Source organism: Eucalyptus grandis, chromosome 11, assembly GCF_016545825.1.
Source record: "Eucalyptus grandis isolate ANBG69807.140 chromosome 11, ASM1654582v1, whole genome shotgun sequence".
Classification (NCBI taxonomy): Eukaryota; Viridiplantae; Streptophyta; class Magnoliopsida; order Myrtales; family Myrtaceae; genus Eucalyptus; species Eucalyptus grandis.
In genome coordinates, this window is record NC_052622.1 from 1,947,726 (window position 1) to 1,967,615 (window position 19,890).

Genomic DNA, 19,890 nt, shown 5'->3' on the forward strand with positions numbered 1-19,890 from the left:
TCATATTTTGGAATTGAGATGAATGCGTTATTGTCACGCCCTGAACCTCGAGTGCACCAATATCCTACCATAGTCAAGCAAATGCGACATTCCCAAGTAGTGTCGCCGACCCCATTCATTTATTATTGTGCAAGTGGAACGTATCATAAAACCCTGACAATGAAATACGGGATAGAAAAGTAGGAAGCGAAATCACAACGTAACACTTTCATAATTCAACAAAATTACAAACAAAGGTCTACGGCCAAGAGTCTACAAAAGACCGGCTCTTAAAAAGGAATTGTCCTACGACTTACAAGTTTGACACTTTCTCCAATCTTTATGACTTCACCTTGACAACTTCTCAAGTCAACCAAAGTTATATGCCCACTCCGTCCACCAGGGACCTGAAATTTTAATCCCACAACTGGGATGAGACAATGTCTCAGCAAGTTCAATCTCCTAAACCCCTATTAGAAAGAAAATACGCTCCGGTGGCCTAGCCACAACATCAAGAAGACTTACGTCGCATTAGTCTTCATCTGCAGGTTAGCACAGTTTATATAATTCAACCACGTGCAATTATGATAACCAAACAACTGTAGCACAATCACATTATCAGAACAATTCAACCACTTGGATTGTCTCAACAATCAATCGACTTGGCTGATTACATGTCAATAAGATCATCATACGGTCATTCTAATTATTCAATCACTGTCTTCACTTGCGACTCTACAGGTAAGTTTAACATTTAGTGGTAATCACGACCCCACTCGACAAATTAGAATTAGTGGCATCACGGCCCCACTTAGCACAACCTTTAAAAGGTGGTAGATCACAGCCCAATGGGCACGACCTTTGTCAAGTGGTAAATCACGGCCCAATTAGGCGCGACCTTTATCAGGTGGCGAATCACGGCCCTATTGGGCGCAACCTTTATCAGGTGGCTAATCACGACCCTATTAGGCGCAACTTTTATCAGGTGGCCAATCACGGCCCTATTGGGCGCAACCAAATCCAATTTAGTGGCAAATCTCGGTTCAACTGGCACAATCATACTTTGGTGGCTTTCTAAGTTCACTCATAACCACATCACGGTTATCTTTCCCTCAAATTCTGACACTTAGGATTTTATGAAAGAAATCCCTATTTTTCACAATCAACATTCAATTTGCCACAACCAATCATCAATTTCAAATTCTAAATACACAACAGCGATCAGCATGAAATTCTAAGAAAATAAGGTCCCAAAATAATTTTCGAAATTTATTAAATAATTAAATTTATTCCGAAAATTAATTAAATAATAATATCCATATTTTTCACGATCCACACTCAATTTATAATATCCAACCATCAATTTCAAAATTTAACTACATAGCAGTGACCGGCACGAAATTCTGAGAATTTAGGGTCCTGACAATTTTTTCGGAATTTAATAAATAATTAAATTTATTCCGAAAATAATTAAATAATAATATTTTAATAATTTCGAATAATCATATATTATTAAGTTATTTAATAATTTTGAGACATTTAAATAAATCAAAAGTAAATTCATTTATGTCAAATCAAGGCTTATTCTAAATAAACCTACTTACCCTTAATTAAGCACACTTTAAATTAAAACACCACCTTAATCTAATCTACTCTTAAAGAACCTAAACTAACAACCTAATAATACTTAACATAAACTAAACCTCCCTAAGCATAATTAACACTCTAAGCGAGATTTAGTGACATAAATTCATCGGATTAACGAGCCGAGCGGACCAAACGACAAGGACGACGCAAGGATCGACTTTTCTCAAGGCGGGCCGAGCATCCGGGGCCAGAAAGCCAGCCAAAACGGGTCAAAACCGGGCTGTCATACCCATTTTTTCCAGCTGCTGTCCATCGCGGTTTGAGGCCGAGGAAGGGTAGATCCAGCGCCGGTTGAGGTGAGCAAGGGTCGAGAGGGGCTAAGGGAGTCTCGGCGGGCTGAGGCGGGGGTACACGGCGGCTCACGGCGGTGGAGACGAGCTCCGGCGACTCTTGGAACGCATGGACCGAGGCTGAGACGCAATTGGGCGTCGGCCAAGCGTGGGCGAGTGCTGGCAGCGGCGGAGCGCGAGACGGCGAGCGGCGACAGTGACTTTGGCTGCGGTGCGTGGCGGTGAGGCCTCAACGACGAGCTGGCTTCGTCGGTCTTTAACTTGTAGGGGTGTTGAACAGCAAGGGAATGGAGGAGAGAGATGGAGATGTGAGCAGGTAGGGCGAGCGGTGAGGCACGCGGGCGGCGTGGGGCAGACGGCGTGCGAGCGGGGGTGGACGACCATGGCTGCTCCAGCTTCTTCTCTGCATTTCTTTTCATCTTTGCACAACCAAGATGGAGGAGAGAGGCCACGGGAGAGAGGGAGGGAGGAGAGAGAAAAAGGAGGGGACCTTTTTATTTTCTTTTTCTCTTTCTTTTTATCCAACAAAATGGCCCACCATGACATCAAGTGATGACATACTCTACTAACTTCAAATCTCCTACAACAATCTTCAATGGGTCCAATTCCAACCTCCGTCGGGGCATAAAATCTTGTACATCAACTTCTTCAATTCCAATCAATTCTCTTCCAACTGAGTCCAATTGAAGTCCATAAAATTAATCCAATATCACCACACTTCAATTCACATCTTCACTTGTCCATAGAACCAACTTAGGTCCTAAAAGCGCGACCAAAGGCGAGCCTATTAATTTCTCGAGCCAAATTAGCCATTTTCTTATTTAATTGCTGAAAAAAATTCTGATGACATGAAAAATCTTCCAAAGATGAGTTAATGATCCTAAAAGATCTACAAAACAAAATAAACCCCCTACCCCCCCCCCCCCCAAATAAGGAGTGTGGGTTGCAGCTCTAAGCACACTCTTATCCCAAAAAATCAAATCTGTTATAGCATAGAAAAAAATGGTGGCTAATCATTGGAAACATCAGCGATGGGTATATGTCGAGATCTTTTCCTCCAGAAACTACAACTTGTAATATGCACCTAGTTTCGGCACCTTCAACACCATCAATATACGGAGACAACAACTACAATAATACCACCATAGATGGAATGCTTCTAAGAAACTCCCATAGCCAAATTTAAATCGAGAGAGGAAATCTCCCAAATTAAGATCTACACCTAAATTAGGAGATGAGAGCTTTTGCTAAATCTTTGAGAAGTCATAGAACCATGTCTTGGGCAACTTGTTGGTTAGATTGGCGACGACACTCTCACAAAATTTGTAGACACAAGCAAATTTATTTGCTAGGATGAGCGAAGAAAAGCAACAACAATGAGTGAAAGAAGAAGCTAAACGAGTGAATTAAGACTCCTAGATTATATTGGGATAGAAAAAAAACATGAAGTCAAGGCCTAGAAAAGAAAAGAAAAAGCAAAAGCTGAGAGCCTCCATGAGAAGTTTCGCTGAGGGAGGGTTTTCTAGGAGAGGAAGGTTTTTTTATTTATATATATATACACGCACACACTAGTAATTCACAAGATATCATCGTTTGATGCATTTTAGTGAAATTAAATCATTTAATGTGAATGCTTATACCCCACGATTTTTATAAAGTATTTGTTAAATCAATAGCAAAGTAAAAAGAGTTTGATGTTTCTAATGCGTTGATTGTTCTCATGGTAGGTGTAATTAATATTGTTGAAATTGAATTATTATTGAAGTTCTTTGTAGAATCTCAATGCACTCATACCATTGTGGGAAAATTGCTAAAAAAGTTTTAAGCCTATTGTATTTTTACCAATTCAATCTTAAACTTTTTCAATGTGCCAATTAAGTTCTAACTATTTATATGTCTTGTAGATTGAGTTTATCTGGCCAATTGTGGCAAAAAAGTTATTGACATGGCTGCTGACTATCTTACATGGCATGACCAATGCCAACATGGATTTTTTAATAATATTTTAATACTTTTTCGAATTATTTATTTATTTCTTTTTTCTTTCTTTCTTCCATTCTTCCTCTGGCCAGTTGTCAAGCGTTGGCAATGGCCAGTGATCAGCTAGACGTGATGGCCAGCGAGCCTCGCTCGCCCCTGCTGAGGCTTGAACCTACCAGAACTTGCTAGATTTGGTAAAGTTGTAGATATAGTAAAGTTGATCCTCATCTAATCACTGGCAAGGCTTGCTCTCACTAGCCACTAGCAAAGTTGACCTTTCCAACTTAATGATGGTGAGCCTCGCTCACCCTTGGCAAGACTCGACCTTGCCTAGTGGCAGCAAGCTCGAGCCTCACCAAGGGCGGCGAGGCTTGCCCGCCTTGCCTCTAGCTAGTCATCGAGGCTTGGTGATTGGTTAGAGGAATAAAGGATGAAAAAAAAAAGGAAAGAAAAGAAAAATTTTAAAATTTGAAAAAATACTAAAATATTATTAAAAGTTATTTACGTTAGTACTGGCTGTGCCATGTACAATGGCTGGTATTCATATTGGCAATGTCACGCCCCGACCCTCAGGCACGCACACATCCCTTACTTTTGGTCGATTTAAAAATGCGATATCCCAGGACTATGTATCGCCGACCCTTTCATTTATATATGCACATGCGGAAGCGATTATAATTCCCGGACAATAAAGCAATGGGATAGAAAAGCAAGCCATACATTTTTCTTACTGAAAATTCACAACTATATCTTTGTACATGCAAACAAGGTCTGACAAGACAGGATAGGATTTCGGTCCTCATCCGGGTCGTACTCGATGTCATACTTGGGGTCCTCCTCCATGTACTCCTCTTTGGGTTCCTCAACAGGGATCTCCTCATCAGATTCATGCTCCTTAGGCTCCTCATCCAGGTCTTGAAATGGTTATTCAATAACCACCGAGACCACGTCTCGGCAAGTTCTACTTCCTAAGACCCGATTAGTAAACTAATACACCTTAGGGCTGCCTATGCACAACATGAGTCGAGGACTTACCTTAGCCTCAGATTCCACTTGCATATTAGTACAGATCAAATAGGCACACAAGCAATCACATCACAGATCGAAGCATCGATCTAATCGACTTAGTTGATTTCACATCAGGAAGACCACTCACGATCATCTCCCTTCAGTCATTCAATTCACAACATCAACCCAAGGCAATGAATCACATCAAGACACTCCGATCGAATCATCGATCAATCGACCTAGTCGATTACAAGTCAATCAAACCATCTCATGGTCATTTCCAATCAATCGGTCCATTCACAACATCAGATCAAGCAATGATCAATCGACCTAGTCGATTACATGTCATCACGACCCATGCTTGGTCGGCACATTCAATACTATCTATAAGTCTGACCATAGTCCAGGACTGCTCACTCTAAGCTGATATATAGATAGTATAGCTCGCACTAAGCTGATAGGATTAAGGTATACTTTACTCGCTAAGCCGACATATCGCCCGTAGGCCGATATAGTATACCGGTATCTTTTGCTCTCGCTAAGCGACATATCACCCGCAGGCTAATATAGTATACCCCCGATGCTCACACTGAGCTGATAAAGTGTACTGCTCGCGCTAAGCTAACATATCGCCCGTAGGCTGATATAGTACACTAGTATATTGCTCTCGCTAAGCTGACATATCAGAGCCCGTAGGATGATACTATCCGACCATTCAATCCATTCCATCTGCTATCCTTCTCGATAAAATAGCCGTGTGTGGGGACACGGTCGGCCTTAGCCAAAATATAATATTTTCCTTTCCATAACTCCCACATTTTCTATAGTCCACCAAAACACTTTTAGTGCTGTCAACCGACACTCGGTTATTTTCCAATTATCAATCAAAGATTATTCCATTAAAGAATAATTCCCAATTTCACAAATAATTCAATTCAGCACAAAATAAAGCTCAATTAAATAAATGAACTGCGCCACGACAATCAGCACCAAATTCCGGTCGCTAGCCATCCCAGTTGAATTTTCGGTAAATAAATAATTAAACAATTAATTTCGAAAATTAAATAAATACATACAATAAATTTGATTTAGCATAATATAAAGCTCAATTAAATAAACGGACTGCACCACGATCATCAGCATAAAATTTCGGTCACTGGCCATCCCAACCTTAATTTCCGAAAATAAATAAATAATTAATTAATTTCGAGAATTAAATAATTAATATTAAAAACTCAATTTAGCTCACAATAAAGCCCAATTAAATAAACGGACTTCACCATGGTCATCAGCATAATATTTCGGTTCCAGACCATCTCAGTTGAATTTTCGGAAAATAAATAATTATTTAATTTAATTCCGAAAAATAATATTAAAATACCAAAAATCTCACTTATGCCCGAATTGCCTAATTAACACCCGATAAGGGTCGGGAAAAATCCCACGAAGCATCCAATAAATACTACATGCAATTCTCTGTCTAATTACACTAATCACACAACTAATATGCAAAGCAATTAACTAATAATCACTAATCAATTCTAATCTAACAACCTAATTACACTTAATTAACACTAATCAACCTTTAAGTATAATTAGCAAACTAAGAAGGCATTAGTGAGTAAAACTCACTTCATTAAAAGCCGAGACCAAATCACCGCGACGGCTAGGGGTGAGCATGGTCCGGGTTGGTCCGGGCCACCCCTTAACCCTAGGACCAACCCGTACAGTGTCGGTCCTCAATTTTTAGGACCGAGGACCGACCCTATTGAGCCTAGGACCAAGGACCGGACCAGCCCAATGGGTTCGGTCCGGTTCCAGGGTCAACCCGGGACCGATCGATAATTTTTTTCGTCTTATATTTTATACTCCCTAAAAAAGCAAACCTACAAATTCAAATTACACATCCATTGACAATGCAGCATTATGCAACTAAACTATAAATACCAATACATATTTAGCAAATTTAAAATGACACAATAATAGAAATTTCGTACCTACTAACCACTTATCGAGATATGAGATAAGATGGAAAGTTCTTATAATCATCTATCTTTAATATTCATAACACCATATGCAATAGTGTTTTCCTGCATTTGATCATATAAAGTCCACTCAACCAAAAAATGAGTTTCACACCACTTGACTAGCAAATCACCGTAGTAACTGCAGTACTACTCTACTCTTCAAAAACTTCTACCATTTGATACAAATTGAAAAGCAAAGTGTAGCTGAAATTCATTAGTAAAATACAATTAAACCATAAAAAAGTTTAAAATACTTAATATAAACCATGAATATATAACTTCACATCTTGTTAATTCACTTGAACTTCTAAAAACCTAAAAAAAAAACAAACGATACATAATTGATACTCAACAAAAGTTTTAAATTGAAATTACTATTAGTGCTATTAATATAATATAACAAACATTTTACTTATGTTTGAATATATAAAAGAATTATAAGTAATATAATATAATATACGGGGTTGGTCCAGGGTTGGACCGACCCAAAACTCTTAGGGGCCCGAGGACCAACTCCGCACGGTGTTGGTCCCGAAATTTCAGGACCAAGGATCGGCCCGGTCCCTTGGGAACCGGACCAGACCAGCAGGATTGGGCCGGTCCAGGGTCGGTCCCGTCAACCCTAGACCGCGCTCACCCCTAGCGACGGCGGCCGAAATCCAAACTTTCGGCGGCGTCGGCGGACACTCGGGCCGGGCCTACAAGCCTTGCGGGCCGACAGAAAATTCTGGGCTTGGACTAAACTTGCGGGCGAGGGCTTGCTGAACTTCACTGAATTGGGCCGGGCTTCAAATAGGCTGAAGACTGTTGGATTGGGCCTGATTGAAATTAATGGGCTGAACTGCAGCTTCAAACTGGGCTGAACCACAACTGAACATGGGCTTCAAAACTGGACTGGCCTTGTAGGCTCGCTGGACTAAAATTTCTCTGGGCCGAGTTAGAATTTTTGTGGACTATTGCTGGGCTGGTTTACTAAATCTTTGGGCCGAAGTTGCTGCTGAAGACACGCGGGCCGTAGACTGCAGGAAATCACGGCTTGCTTCGTGGGTGGACGACAAGCTTCGGTGGAGAGCGGGCGATGGAGTCTACTTCGGTGGCCGCATGAACTGACTTGTCGACCGAGAGTGTTGCAGGGAAAGGAAACGTGAAAGTGGAGGAGGACGCCTGGCAGCTTGGGCTCTTCGTTGCTGGATGGATGACCGGCAAAATGAAGACACGAAGAGGCTGATGGTCTTCGGTTGACTGAGGGGATGCATGGATCAACGAGCTGCAGGCGTGAAGACAAAAGGGAATAGCAGCTCGATAGCTTCGTGGGCTTAGCTTCTTCGTGGGGTGTAGCTCGCGAATGAAGGGGATGGAACGCTCGGCTGCTTCGGTCAACGTTGAGGCGTTCTGCTGGGTCTTGAAGAACACGCTTCGCTGGGCAAGCTTCACTGGATGAACTGAAGATGCGCGGACGAAGAGAGCTGCAGCGTGGCGTCACGGGCGTGGCAGAGTCGAAGCTGGAATAGCTTCGGTTGAGAGAAAACCGATGAAATCGGAGCAGCTGGCGGGCGGAAGTAAAGCGGTGGATGAGTCGATGGAATGATGGAGTCAAGAGCAGGGGTCTCGCTTGCTGAAATTTGACCGAAGATGGCTGGGCAACGGACGTGTGGCCTAGAGTTACGGGGGAATGTTCGGTGGGGGTGTTCGCAAGAAGAGAAATGAAGAAGCTGCTTCCTCCTTTGAACCAATGAAAGGAAGAAAAGGAAAGACAGCTAAGGGATGTCGGCCGAATGAGGGATAAACATTGACTCTAGTCAATGTAATAAAGCCCAAGAAGATAATCCTGCAGAGGCTGTCGGTCAGGGGGATTCCGCGAACGCGAGTGGATAGGGAAGAGAGAGAGACCGGCGAGACTTGCTGAAGAAGCTCAAAGAAAAGAAAGAAAAGTCATCACACTTATCCACTAAATTGAAGGCTTTGTCCCCCAACTAGCCCTCAACTTATCTCAATGTTTCTTATTACCGTCTTGCATAAAATTCATCAATAATCCAAATCTTGAAGTCCAAAAATTGCTGCCTTATTCTAGGTCCGAATTTCATTAAACTTTGGCTTCGATTTCATCCAAAACTTCCCCAATTCGAAGTCCAATTTCGTCGAAGAAAAATCCCAAACATTTCCACAAATTCCCATCATCCAATAGCTCGGCTTAGAAGTCCAAATTTTCTTCAATTGAGCCCATCCGAATTTCTGCTATTTTTTTCCGCAACATCCGAATCGGTTTTCCGTAAAATCTCGAACTCAACGAAATTACTCCAAAAGACAAGACGACGTCCTATAAATAAATTGTGACATGCTCGAATGTCCGATTCCCGACTCCGAATTCAATTTCATGGTTAAAATCGGCCGAACGTGATTTTAGTCCGATCCGACCTATTGAGTAGCTTTTAGGGATTTTACCGCGGTTATATCCCTTAACGGCTTCACCCAATAGATTGGTTAACTCGTGAGTGATCAGCTCAGAGAAAAAGGACCATCGGCACGTCGACGAGATGTCCATTTCATATATTCGGGTGGGGTGAAAATTCGGGATGTCACGAGGCAATGTCTAACTAAAATTGATCGGATGCCATCATTAACAAAATATGAAAAGGTTTAAAATTCAATTTGCACAATTTAAAAATTTTAGGGTTCAACTGGTAATAACGTAACAGGTTTAAGACTTTTTGGATTATTTTCCTTCATATTGTTCACAAGTTCAGCTCTTCAAATGTTTTATGACAAAAATTTCCTACGCATATGATAAACGAACTACGTCTACCAAGCCAACTGTGACTCCTCTTTTCATGTTTAATTGGTGGATTGTAAGTTATGAACGTCACCAACATGCAAATCTAACTAATTTTACACGAGAGTAGTGTTCATATTTGTGACTTGCCAATCAAAGGATAATTCGCTCCAGCCTCCATGTTCTTTCATTGATATGGGCCAAAACTAACCATCAAGTTTATTTAGATCAAAATATCATAAAATTTTGGCCCAAATTAGAAGCCCAATAACCACTCGCTATGAACTCCACTTCTGGACCCCTTTGAAGGAGGCTTAGACTAGGTTGGCCGAGCCCAAAATATGCTAACAAATTTGAAGGCCAACTTCCTAAGCAAAAATTTCTAAATTGTAATCATGAATTAATTTTTGTTGTTAACTTATTTTCCTCAATGATATAAGCAGCCAAAGCTAGTAAAATCTATTTGAGATGGTTTATATTCTATGAAACAAATTGAGTGGATTAATTATTTTTACGTTGTAAAAAAAGCGAGGTACAACTTTCTGACAATGGTTTCAATTGTGACAAAAGTTGTTATAACTTTTAAATGTTGTCAATACCTACAATAATTCTAAGATTATTACACTATGTGTAACTTAAAGCATTTTATAACATAGTTACAGCACAGCACAATTTAGCCATGGCCCATGAAAATACTAAATGGGCTCTAAATCATATTTTGCAATCCTTTTCAAAGAAAAAGGGTTCAAATGCTTTGGTTTCTTTCATTGCCTGAAAACATATCCAAAGGCAAAGGTTAGTGATGATGCTAGTACGAGCACCTAGAGGGGGGTGAATAGGTATTTAAAAGAAATTTTGATAAATAAAATAAATTTCAAATAAAGTTTGAGTATCAAACAAAATCTGATAAAAGGAGTCACCAGACTTTTGATGAATGTTCAAAATCAGATAAGAGATGGAATTGATTTTGCAATACGTAAAAGAATGCAACAAATTTAAATAAAGAGAGTTAATGAAAGAGAAGATTGCACATGAAGTTTATAATGGTTTAATTTAGATTAAGCATACGTCCACTATTTCACGCTGATAGGCTTCTAGTTGGAATTCACTATAGAATCAATAGAGAAGTACAATTTTTGAGTGCAAATATTCAGTGGAAGATCCCTACTCTCTCATTAAGTCACTCTTCTTGTGATTTTTTCTCTTGAATACAATTTGTAAGGATTGCCAATGAAGAGCAAGTAGTCGGAAAGACTTTAGACTTTGGAATTTCAATTTGCACGTCTCCAACTCAACTAGACTGAATGACCTCCTTAAATACTCCTCCAAGTCCCACTAGTTGTTGGCATTTTCTAGAGGAATTTATTCCAATCAATTTGTTGGACAGAATCAACTAAGGAGTTCTTATATCCATTTGAAGATTGAAATGAGAATTCGTTGATTCTGGTTGCCTATACAATCATAATCTAGGTTTTCATAAGTAGATACTTCTCAAAAAGGAACTTGTCTTCAAGATTGATTCCATCAATTTGTGATTGATTCCATCAATGTATTTATAGAAGGTAAGTGAGATTCTTTGCCAGAGAGCTAGATGTTGTAGAAAAATTTCTAATGTGTTCATTTTGAATCCTTGTCGCAAGATCAATGAGTCTGAGTTTGATTTCATCCTCATTTTGGATACGGTTTCAGTTTAAATTGCGTCATAGTGGGAAATACTTCCTTAATGAATAGACTTTGACAAGAGTTTGCGATATAACTTCAGAATTATTCTATTCTTCAGAATAAGAATAAGAACTATAAAGTTTTGTCAACTTCAAAATTTCGTAGGAATTTTCTCAACAATTAGTTCGTTAGAAGGCAAAACATATTAGTCAAGGTTTTATGTGCAGAAATGTAGAAGTCAGTGTTAGAAATGTGAATGTCAAAGGTGAGTGAAACTTAGCAAACATGAAATGCAAATGTAGTGGCTAACCAGCATGACTCGAGATGTGTATGCTATTGAGATTGTAAAGGCTAAATCCGAGATGCTAACACTATTTTACTGCACCGAATAAACCTAAATCTAATTAGGAGATTTATAATTGCCATAAGATGCGAACAACGTTCTATTTAAGACCCTCTTATGGCAACCGAGGGCTGTGGAATGCAACATCAACAACCAGCTTGTAGTGACATGCCTCTAACACTGTTTGCAAGCTGCTGCTGACAATGGTCACAACAGATCAGAGCCAACATGGCCATAAGAAGTTTCTATTGCAATGCCTTATCCATCGAGCAATCCCAAATCTTACTCAGATTTGCTTGAAAGAATTGACTCAAGAATTCATTCAGTGGCATTTGATGAGAATCTCCAATCCATTTCCCTTCCAAATCCAAAGTGAGACCTTTGGCAAATTTGCCTTGCTCATAGAACCAGTCCACCACGCTGGTGAACTAGTGTCACGCCCCGAACCTCGAGCACGCCAACATCCCACCATGGTCATGCAAATGCGACATTCCCAGGTAGTGTCACTGACCCCATTCATTTATTATTGCGCAAGCGGAACGTATTACCCTGACAATTAAATACGGGATAGAAAAGCAGGAAGTAAAATCACAAGATAACACTTTCATGATTCAACAAAATTACAAACAAAGGTCTACGGCCAAAAGTCTACAAAAGACCGGCTCTAAAAAAAGGAATTGTCCTACGACCTACAAGTCGGACACGTTCTCCAATCTTATGACTTCACCTATGCAACTCCTCAAGGCTAACCAAAGCTATCTGGTCGCTCCGTCCACCAGGGACCTGAAATTTTAATCCCACAACCGGGATGAGACGATGTCTCAGCAAGTTCAACCCCCTAAACCCCTATTAGAAAGAAAATATGCCCAAGGGTGGCCTAGCCACATCACACGAGAAACTTACCTTGCCTCAATTCCTTCCCCGCAGTTAGCACAATTTGTATCACACAATCTCAGGTAGTAATAATAATTCAAACAATTGGAACGCCATCACTTTCATATAAATCACGATCGCACTTAGCACGCATTCCAATTATTATTCACTGCCACACAAGGGCATAGCCTACTCGCAGGTCGGCTATCTACTAACATTACGTCATTTCTAGAAGAATAAAGGTCTAGTTGGTCTCGCCACTACTGCGACTCAGCCACGTCATTCTCTTGACGGCATTTCTAGAAGAATAAAGGTCCAGTCGGTCTCGCCACTACTGCGACCAAGCCACGTCATTCTCTTGATGGCATTTCTAGAAGAACAAAGGTCTAGTCGGTCCCGCCACTACTGTGACCAAGCCACGTCACTCTCTTGATGGCATTTCTAGAAGAACAAAGGTCCAGTCGGCCTAGCCACTACTACGACCCGAGCCACGTCACTCTCTTGACGGCATTTCTAGCATAATAAGGATCTAGTCGGCCTAGCCACTACTACGACCCGAGTCTTTTAACTAGCACACGACAATTCGATACCGATCCCTGGATACTTTACATTTCACTCACATAATCCAATTACGATATTAACCATTAACAATCCAATTTCAATGCCAAACTCGACACTTGGGATTTTCTAAATAAAATCCATACTTTTCACAATCCACACTCAATTTATAATATCCAATCATCAATTTCAAAATCTGACTACACAAAGAGCGATCGGCACGAAATTCTGAGAATTTAGGGTCCCGACAAAATTTTCGAATTTAATAATTAATTAAATTTATTCCGAAAATAATTAAATAATAATATTTTAATAAATTCGAATAATATAATATTATTAAATTATTAAACAATTTCGAAATATTTAAATAAATCAAAAGTAAATTCCTTTATGTCACATCACAGTTTATATTAATATAACCACTCACTTAACCTTAAATTAAACACAATTTAAGTTAATCAAACACCTTAATATAATCTACACTCAAATAAATTAAACTAACCATCTAATAACACTTAACATAAACTAAGCACCCATAAAGCATCATTAACCCTCTAATCAAGGTTTAGTGAGCTAAACTCACCGGATTAGTGAGCCGAGTGGACCAAAACGACGGGGACGCCGAGGAGAACAACTTTCCTCAAAGCGGGCTGAGCACCGGGCTCGGGAAGGTGGCCAAAACGGGCCAAAACTCCGCTGCAATACCCATTTTTGCAGCTTCTGATTTGGGGCCGAGAATGGCGGATCCGGCGCCGGAATGGGCGGAGGAGGGCGGCGGCAGCTCATGCGGGCAAGGCGGTAGCTCCGGCGACCCTTCGGCGGCGGCGGCGAGCTGGATGCGCGGGCTGAGCGCGAGCCGACCGGCGAGCTGGCGCGCGGCTTCGCGCGGACGCACGACGGTGAACGGCGGAGGGCAGCGGCGACAACGAGTGGACGGGCGACCGGTCAGGCGGAGGCTGCTGCAACCGGATCTCTTCTGCTGCGTTTTCTGGTCTTCGCACAGCAGCCATGGAGGAGAGAATCGACGGAAGAGAAAGGGGAAAGACGGAGGGCGTGCGGCCAAGGCGGAATGGCGACGGCGTGCGGCGGCGGTGAATGGCGGAGGCGTGCGGCCAAGCGAGCGTGCGAAGGGGCGGCGTCGGGCGGCTAGCTTCCGGTCGAAGCTCTCCCTTCTCCCTCCTCCAAAGTCCCAAGCTTGAAGATGATGTTGATGGGTGCCTTTCCAAGAGCCAATATCCACCCTCCACTTGTCCAAATCTCATTCTCCTTGGCCCAACCACCATGACATCATCCCATGTCATCTTTCACTAACTCATTTCCTCTACAACCTACGTCAATGGGTCCAATTTCATTTTCCGCCGGGGCATAAAACTTTGTGCAACAATTTCTTCAATTCCACTTAATTCTCTTTCAATTGAATCTTAATCCCACTTGAATTAAATCAAATTGACCCTCATTAATTCATTCAACACCTCATCAATCAAATTTTCCTTACCACTGTGGTGTACTTGCATCCCAATTTCACAATCTCTGGCTTCAACTGAACGAAAATGGCCCTATTTATCCAGTCGAAATTAAAACCCGAAATCTGGATGTCACAACTAGTCCACACAACTTATGAACCTTAGGCACGGCAGCATACTCGCCTTAGGAAATTCCTACTCCATCTTGCCTTCATTGTGCTTGAGCCTCCCTTTGCTCTCTAGCCAATTCTCAACCTCCTCTTCCTTGTCTTCCACAGCAAAGACTCTTCGTGCTCGACCATTTGATTCACGTTGATCTTCCAGCTCACCAACTCTCCAATCTAATCTTGAGGATCCACATCTTCGTGTCATGGCAAGCATAGGCATGGGCCATTTGGACCACACTCATGCGGCCAGTGACCATTTCGAAGACACCTTTCAAGTGTTCCATTAATTCCTAGAAATTGGAACAAGTCCCTAATTCCATAAGATGATTAAGTATTTGCTTCACACATAGGATCGAATGCGAACATAATGAGTGAAAAGTGTTTTCTCAATATGGCAACAGAAGAAACACTTGATTAAATAATGTAATGTTCAGTAGATTAGGTGAGGATGATTTGGTTATGGGTGAGTCAATGCACAACACTAGATCGTCGCGCGATATGTAGTAATATGTACATGGACACTGAGTGGCTAATGGATGACTGCAAATCTTGCTCTATAGGTAGTTTCAGCAGTTTAGAGGGCACCAAATTTGATGAGCACATCTTTATTTTCATGACAGACTTGGATATCCACTTTAGTTCCCTTTCCACTTGAACCCATTCGTTGACTTGAAAGTTTCTGAGTGGATACTTGTCAAATTGTTAGCTAATTTTCTCATGTTCTTGTTTCCTCATGTACTGTAAGTTTGTAGTAAATTACACTAAAGCATGGCCTGATCACATTCTTAGGCCTTTTCATTGATCAGTAACAACATTTTACATTGGGGTTATTTCTGACAAACTTGTCACATTTGGCCAATTTTCGGGATTACTATTTAATGTGAGTTACATCGGTGCATACTGTACGTAGCTATGTACTTTTATTGTATATAGAATAGAGTAGTGGACACTTAGAGAGACCAAAGCCATGCACAATCTCAATGAAGACATCGAGACCAACATCCTCTTCAGGATTCCGGTGAGGTCTTTGATCTGGTTCAAGTGCGTTCATAAGCGTGATCAAAAGGTCCTAATTCATCAAGATCCACCTCCATAGGGATCTGGCTTCTCCTTCCCGCAGAGTCCTCATCACCATTAACCTGCCTCAACCCGGAGACTGTGAAGCGCTCAAATCACCCAATAGTGTGAGCAAAGGTACATCAGCCACCCACCTTCGATTCCCTACGTAAGAGACCAAAGATTCGAGGTATCATTTCGAGATTGTCAAGTCTTGTAAGGGGTTGTTCTGCTTAGATGCCGGTCAAGAAGCCATTGTCTTGGAGAACCCATCGACCAGAAAGTCTATAGAGATCCCAAAAAATCCACAGAGATCCCAAATCCCTGGTCCCTCGGTGAATTTTACTATAAGATGTCATACAAGTGTTCAATAATTGTGATTTAGGAGTAGCCACATCATCCAAATTTGCGAAAGGATATGGCTTGAGTAGTGGTGAGATTTGATGTAAAGTAATTCCCCAGATGATTACATGAGGTCAAATGGCATACTGTAATGTTGGGAAAAGTGCCAAAAAAGTCCTAAACCTTTTGTATTTGTGCCAATTTAGTCATAAACCTTTTTTTGGTGCCAATTAAGTCCTAAACATTTTTATGTTGTGCCAATTTAGTCATTTCCAGCCAATTTTGGCCGGATTTTGCTGATTGGACACCGTCCGGCTAATGTAGCCTCATCGGCGTTGACGTGGATAACTTTTAATAATATTTTAATATTTTTGAATTTTTTGAATTTTTGAATTTTTTGAATTTTTTCCTCTTCTTCCTCCCGCTGGTCGCTGGACCTTGGCGACCGGCCAGAGATGATGGTCGGCGAGGTCGAGGTCGACCATGCCGGCCACCTCACCAGTGGCCGCGAGGGCAGCCTCGCTCTGGGCGGCGAGGCTCCCCCTTGCCGGATCTAGCGAGGGCGAGCCAAGCCAGATCCAGCGAGGGCGAGCCTCGCCCACTCGGCACGAGGCCACCTGGAGGCTTGGGTGGCGAGGCTTGCCCTTGCCGGATCTGGCGAGGGTCGAGCCTCGCCCATGGCTTAGGGTTTGGCAAGGATAGTAAGGCGACGTCGTTGGGGGGGGTGGAGGCGACTATAGGGAGCGATGATTGTGATGGGGCAGCAACGGCGGGTGCCTCTGTCCTCTAGATCTGACCCTTTCCCTTCTCTCTCGAGGTTCGCTCGCCCTTGCCGGCCATGGGCAAGGCTCGACCCTTGCCGGATCTGGTGAGGGCGAGCCTAGCTGCCCAGGTGTCGAGGGCAACCTTGCGTCAAGCGAGCGAGGGCGAGCCTCATTGCCCAGCGTGAGGCCACCCTCGCGGCCATTGGCGAGGTGGCCGGTGAGGTTGAGGTTAACCTTGCCAGCCGTCGCGGTCGACCTCGACCTCGCCGGCTGTCGCCTTTGGCTGGTTGCTAAGGTTTGGCGACCAACTGGAGGAAGAAGAGGAGAAGAAAAAAAGAAAAAAAAAAAAAAAAAAAAAAAAAAAGAAAAATAATAAATAATAAATAATAAAGAAAGAAGAAAAAAAAATATTATTAAAAATTGTCAACGTCGACTGATGAGGCCACATCAGTCGGCCAGCATCCAGTCAACAAAATCCAGCTAAAATTGGGTGGAAATGACTAAATTGGCACAACGTAAAAAGGTTTAGGACTTAATTGGCACCAAAAAAATGTTTAGGACTAAATTGACGCAAATATAAAAAGTTTAGGACTTTTTTGGCACTTTTCCCTTGTAATGTTGCATTTGACCCCTTGGGAAGGTGATGATCTTCTATAATTTAATTGGAATGAAACGGTAATTTGTGATTTAATTTTCTTATGCCCGCAGGTATGGAAAGTTATTTTTGGTTCTCATAATTACTGGTTTTGTTAAGTAAACTCTAATGTAAACTCTATGCATGAAGCACCTCTACCCACAAGAAGGTTTTAATTTACATTATTATGGATTTTTTTTTTTTTTTTTTTTTGGGATCAGATGCATTACTATGGATTTCTTTTCTTTTCTTTTTATCATAAAGTTGATTACTTTCTCGATTTTACATATATTCCTAACTACTATTATTGATTTTCCTGTCTTGGAGCGGTGATAATTTTTTCAATCAGAAAGTACAAGTTCTTGAGGATCTTGAATATGTGGAACTTGACTGGCGCTCCGTATGGATATACCGCCCCGTATGGATATACCGCCAATGTTAATTCTCTCATACTAATTACTGGGGATGTGCAGCGGAATTCTAACATGTATTCATTTAAGGAAATTGTCAAGGGAAAGGTCGAGTTGGAGCTACCGACGTATCCAATTGCATCATATCAATAAAAAAACTTAGCTTAATGAGATATGATTTGAACAAGATTTATCGAGTGCGCTTGATTCAATTTTTTGAAGGGCTTTGAGCCTCTAAATTATCTCAAGAAAAAGTTAGGCCATTCTGTAAAGTTCTCTCTTTTTTCTTTTTTTCTTTTTGTTTTTTTTTGTGAAGAGAATGGATTGAAAGTAATCAATCCCAAGGTAGGAGGGGACTTGCTTTTGGAATGCTATCATGGGGTTTAACGATATTTCTCTTCTGACCTTGCCCTCGCTGATAATTGCGAATTCCACTATTGCCTCTTAAAACTATGTTCGTCTTATTTTTTTCATACACTCTTCGTGCTCCATGGTTGCCGGGGTCGCTGAGTTCAATGTCACCAGCCATCGAGGTTGAGGTTGCTGAGGTCAAGATCGCGCAAGTCGAGGGTTGCCGAGGTCAGGCCAAAGTTGAGGGTCGTTGTGGATTAAGGATCGTTGTGAACTGAGGTCAAGGTCGAGGGGCGAGCGACCTAGTTCTGGCCCTTCTGCAGTAATCGTCGAGGTCTAACGACCTCCTCCGACAAAGATCTGGCCCTTGCACAACTTCACCTTCAGTTCGCATTCAGGAGGTCCACCACCGTCATCAATTGCACCGAGATTGGCAACGTTTTCGTTGACGAGGACTCCGTCCTGTCCTTTATGTTCAACATTTTATGTGTTATCGTGCATAATAGTAAGTAATTGTAAGTCATATCAATGCAGAGTCTTACTAAGAACTAGTATGTTACAAACTTTCATGAAACTTAGCACTACGATTGTTTCCCATTGCTCGAGCAAGTCCTTGAAGAAAATATGGAGCATCGCCTTGCGCCATGATCCATCGCTACACCATCTATCGCAGCTCCAACAGTCATGAACATCTCTCTTGTATGCACACGCATGCTCCATGAACGGCCGCCCAAGGCGAGCTTCTTTAATAATTATTGTTCAAGTTAATCCCCACGTACTAAAGTCCGAAAACACAAGATCCAAAAATAATCTAAAGTTCTATCGTCACGTATTATAATATAAAGTTCTGTTGTCACATATCACTTAATTTAAAATCATGAACTAGATCTTTTTGAAGAAATCTTATTGATTTTCCTTTTGTATGTGCTTGTGCACGGACTCGATGAAAGGTCGCCTAAGGCAAGCTTCTTTATCAATTGATGTTCAAGTTACTTCCTTAGTGTAGAAGTCCAAAAACACAAGATCCAAGGATAATCTAAAGTTTTGTCATCACGTATTATAATCTAAAGTTCTGTCGTCACGTATCCCTTAAATTAAAATCAAGAACTAGATCATGAAGAAATCTTATTGATTTTCCCTTTGTATGTGCATGTGCATGCGCTCAATGAAAGGCCGCCTAAGCAAGCTTCTTTATTTATTGATGTTCAAGTTACTCCCTTAGTATAGATCCAAGCAAAATCTTAAGTTTTGCCATCACCTGGCCCTTAAATCACGATCGTGAATTAGATATTCTTGGAGAAGATCTTGTTGATGCTCCCTCCCACCATTACGACGCTTCAATTTGTAAGACCATGCTTTAATGGATGATGCATCATAGAAAATCTTGAAACTCCCGAATCAAATCTCCCGTGTATCTTCTTGATGGTTACCTATTGTGACGTTGATCGATCCAACCCAAGATCGTGAGCAGATTTTTCACGTATAATTTCTTTTTTCTATGATGCATAATTCAGACAATGGTTGAAGTAGTCTACTGTATTCAAGGAAGAATCTAGGGTTCCTGTC

At 41.4% G+C, this 19,890-nt stretch overlaps 1 protein-coding gene across 2 annotated transcripts; it reads right to left on the reverse strand.

The window, feature by feature from the left end:
- Positions 1–242: 242 nt before the first annotated feature.
- On the reverse strand, positions 243–6,571 carry LOC120289509. Of its 2 annotated transcripts, none has more exons than XR_005547531.1 (2): positions 6,537–6,571; positions 243–386 (listed from the first exon to the last, which is right to left on the reverse strand). XR_005547531.1 is itself a non-coding variant. In XM_039304528.1 (2 exons), exons 1-2 carry the CDS (start codon positions 2,333–2,335, stop codon positions 270–272), a joined length of 597 nt encoding a protein of 198 aa, XP_039160462.1. In that variant the 5' UTR covers positions 2,336–2,347; the 3' UTR covers positions 243–269. The 2 variants fall into 2 exon arrangements, 1 of the variants encoding a protein (XP_039160462.1); XM_039304528.1 differs by lacking the exon at positions 6,537–6,571 and adding an exon at positions 1,856–2,347.
- Between the last annotated feature and the right edge of the window lie 13,319 nt (positions 6,572–19,890).

Bases quoted from the DNA above. Each gene is read 5' to 3' on its own strand.
- LOC120289509 (XM_039304528.1), bottom strand. From the start codon at position 2,335: ATGAAAAGAAATGCAGAGAAGAAGCTGGAGCAGCCATGGTCGTCCACC. The intron at 387-1,855 runs GTATGACAGCCC...TTAAAATTTCAG, and splicing joins ACAGCAGCTGGAAAAAATGG to GTCCCTGGTGGACGGAGTGG.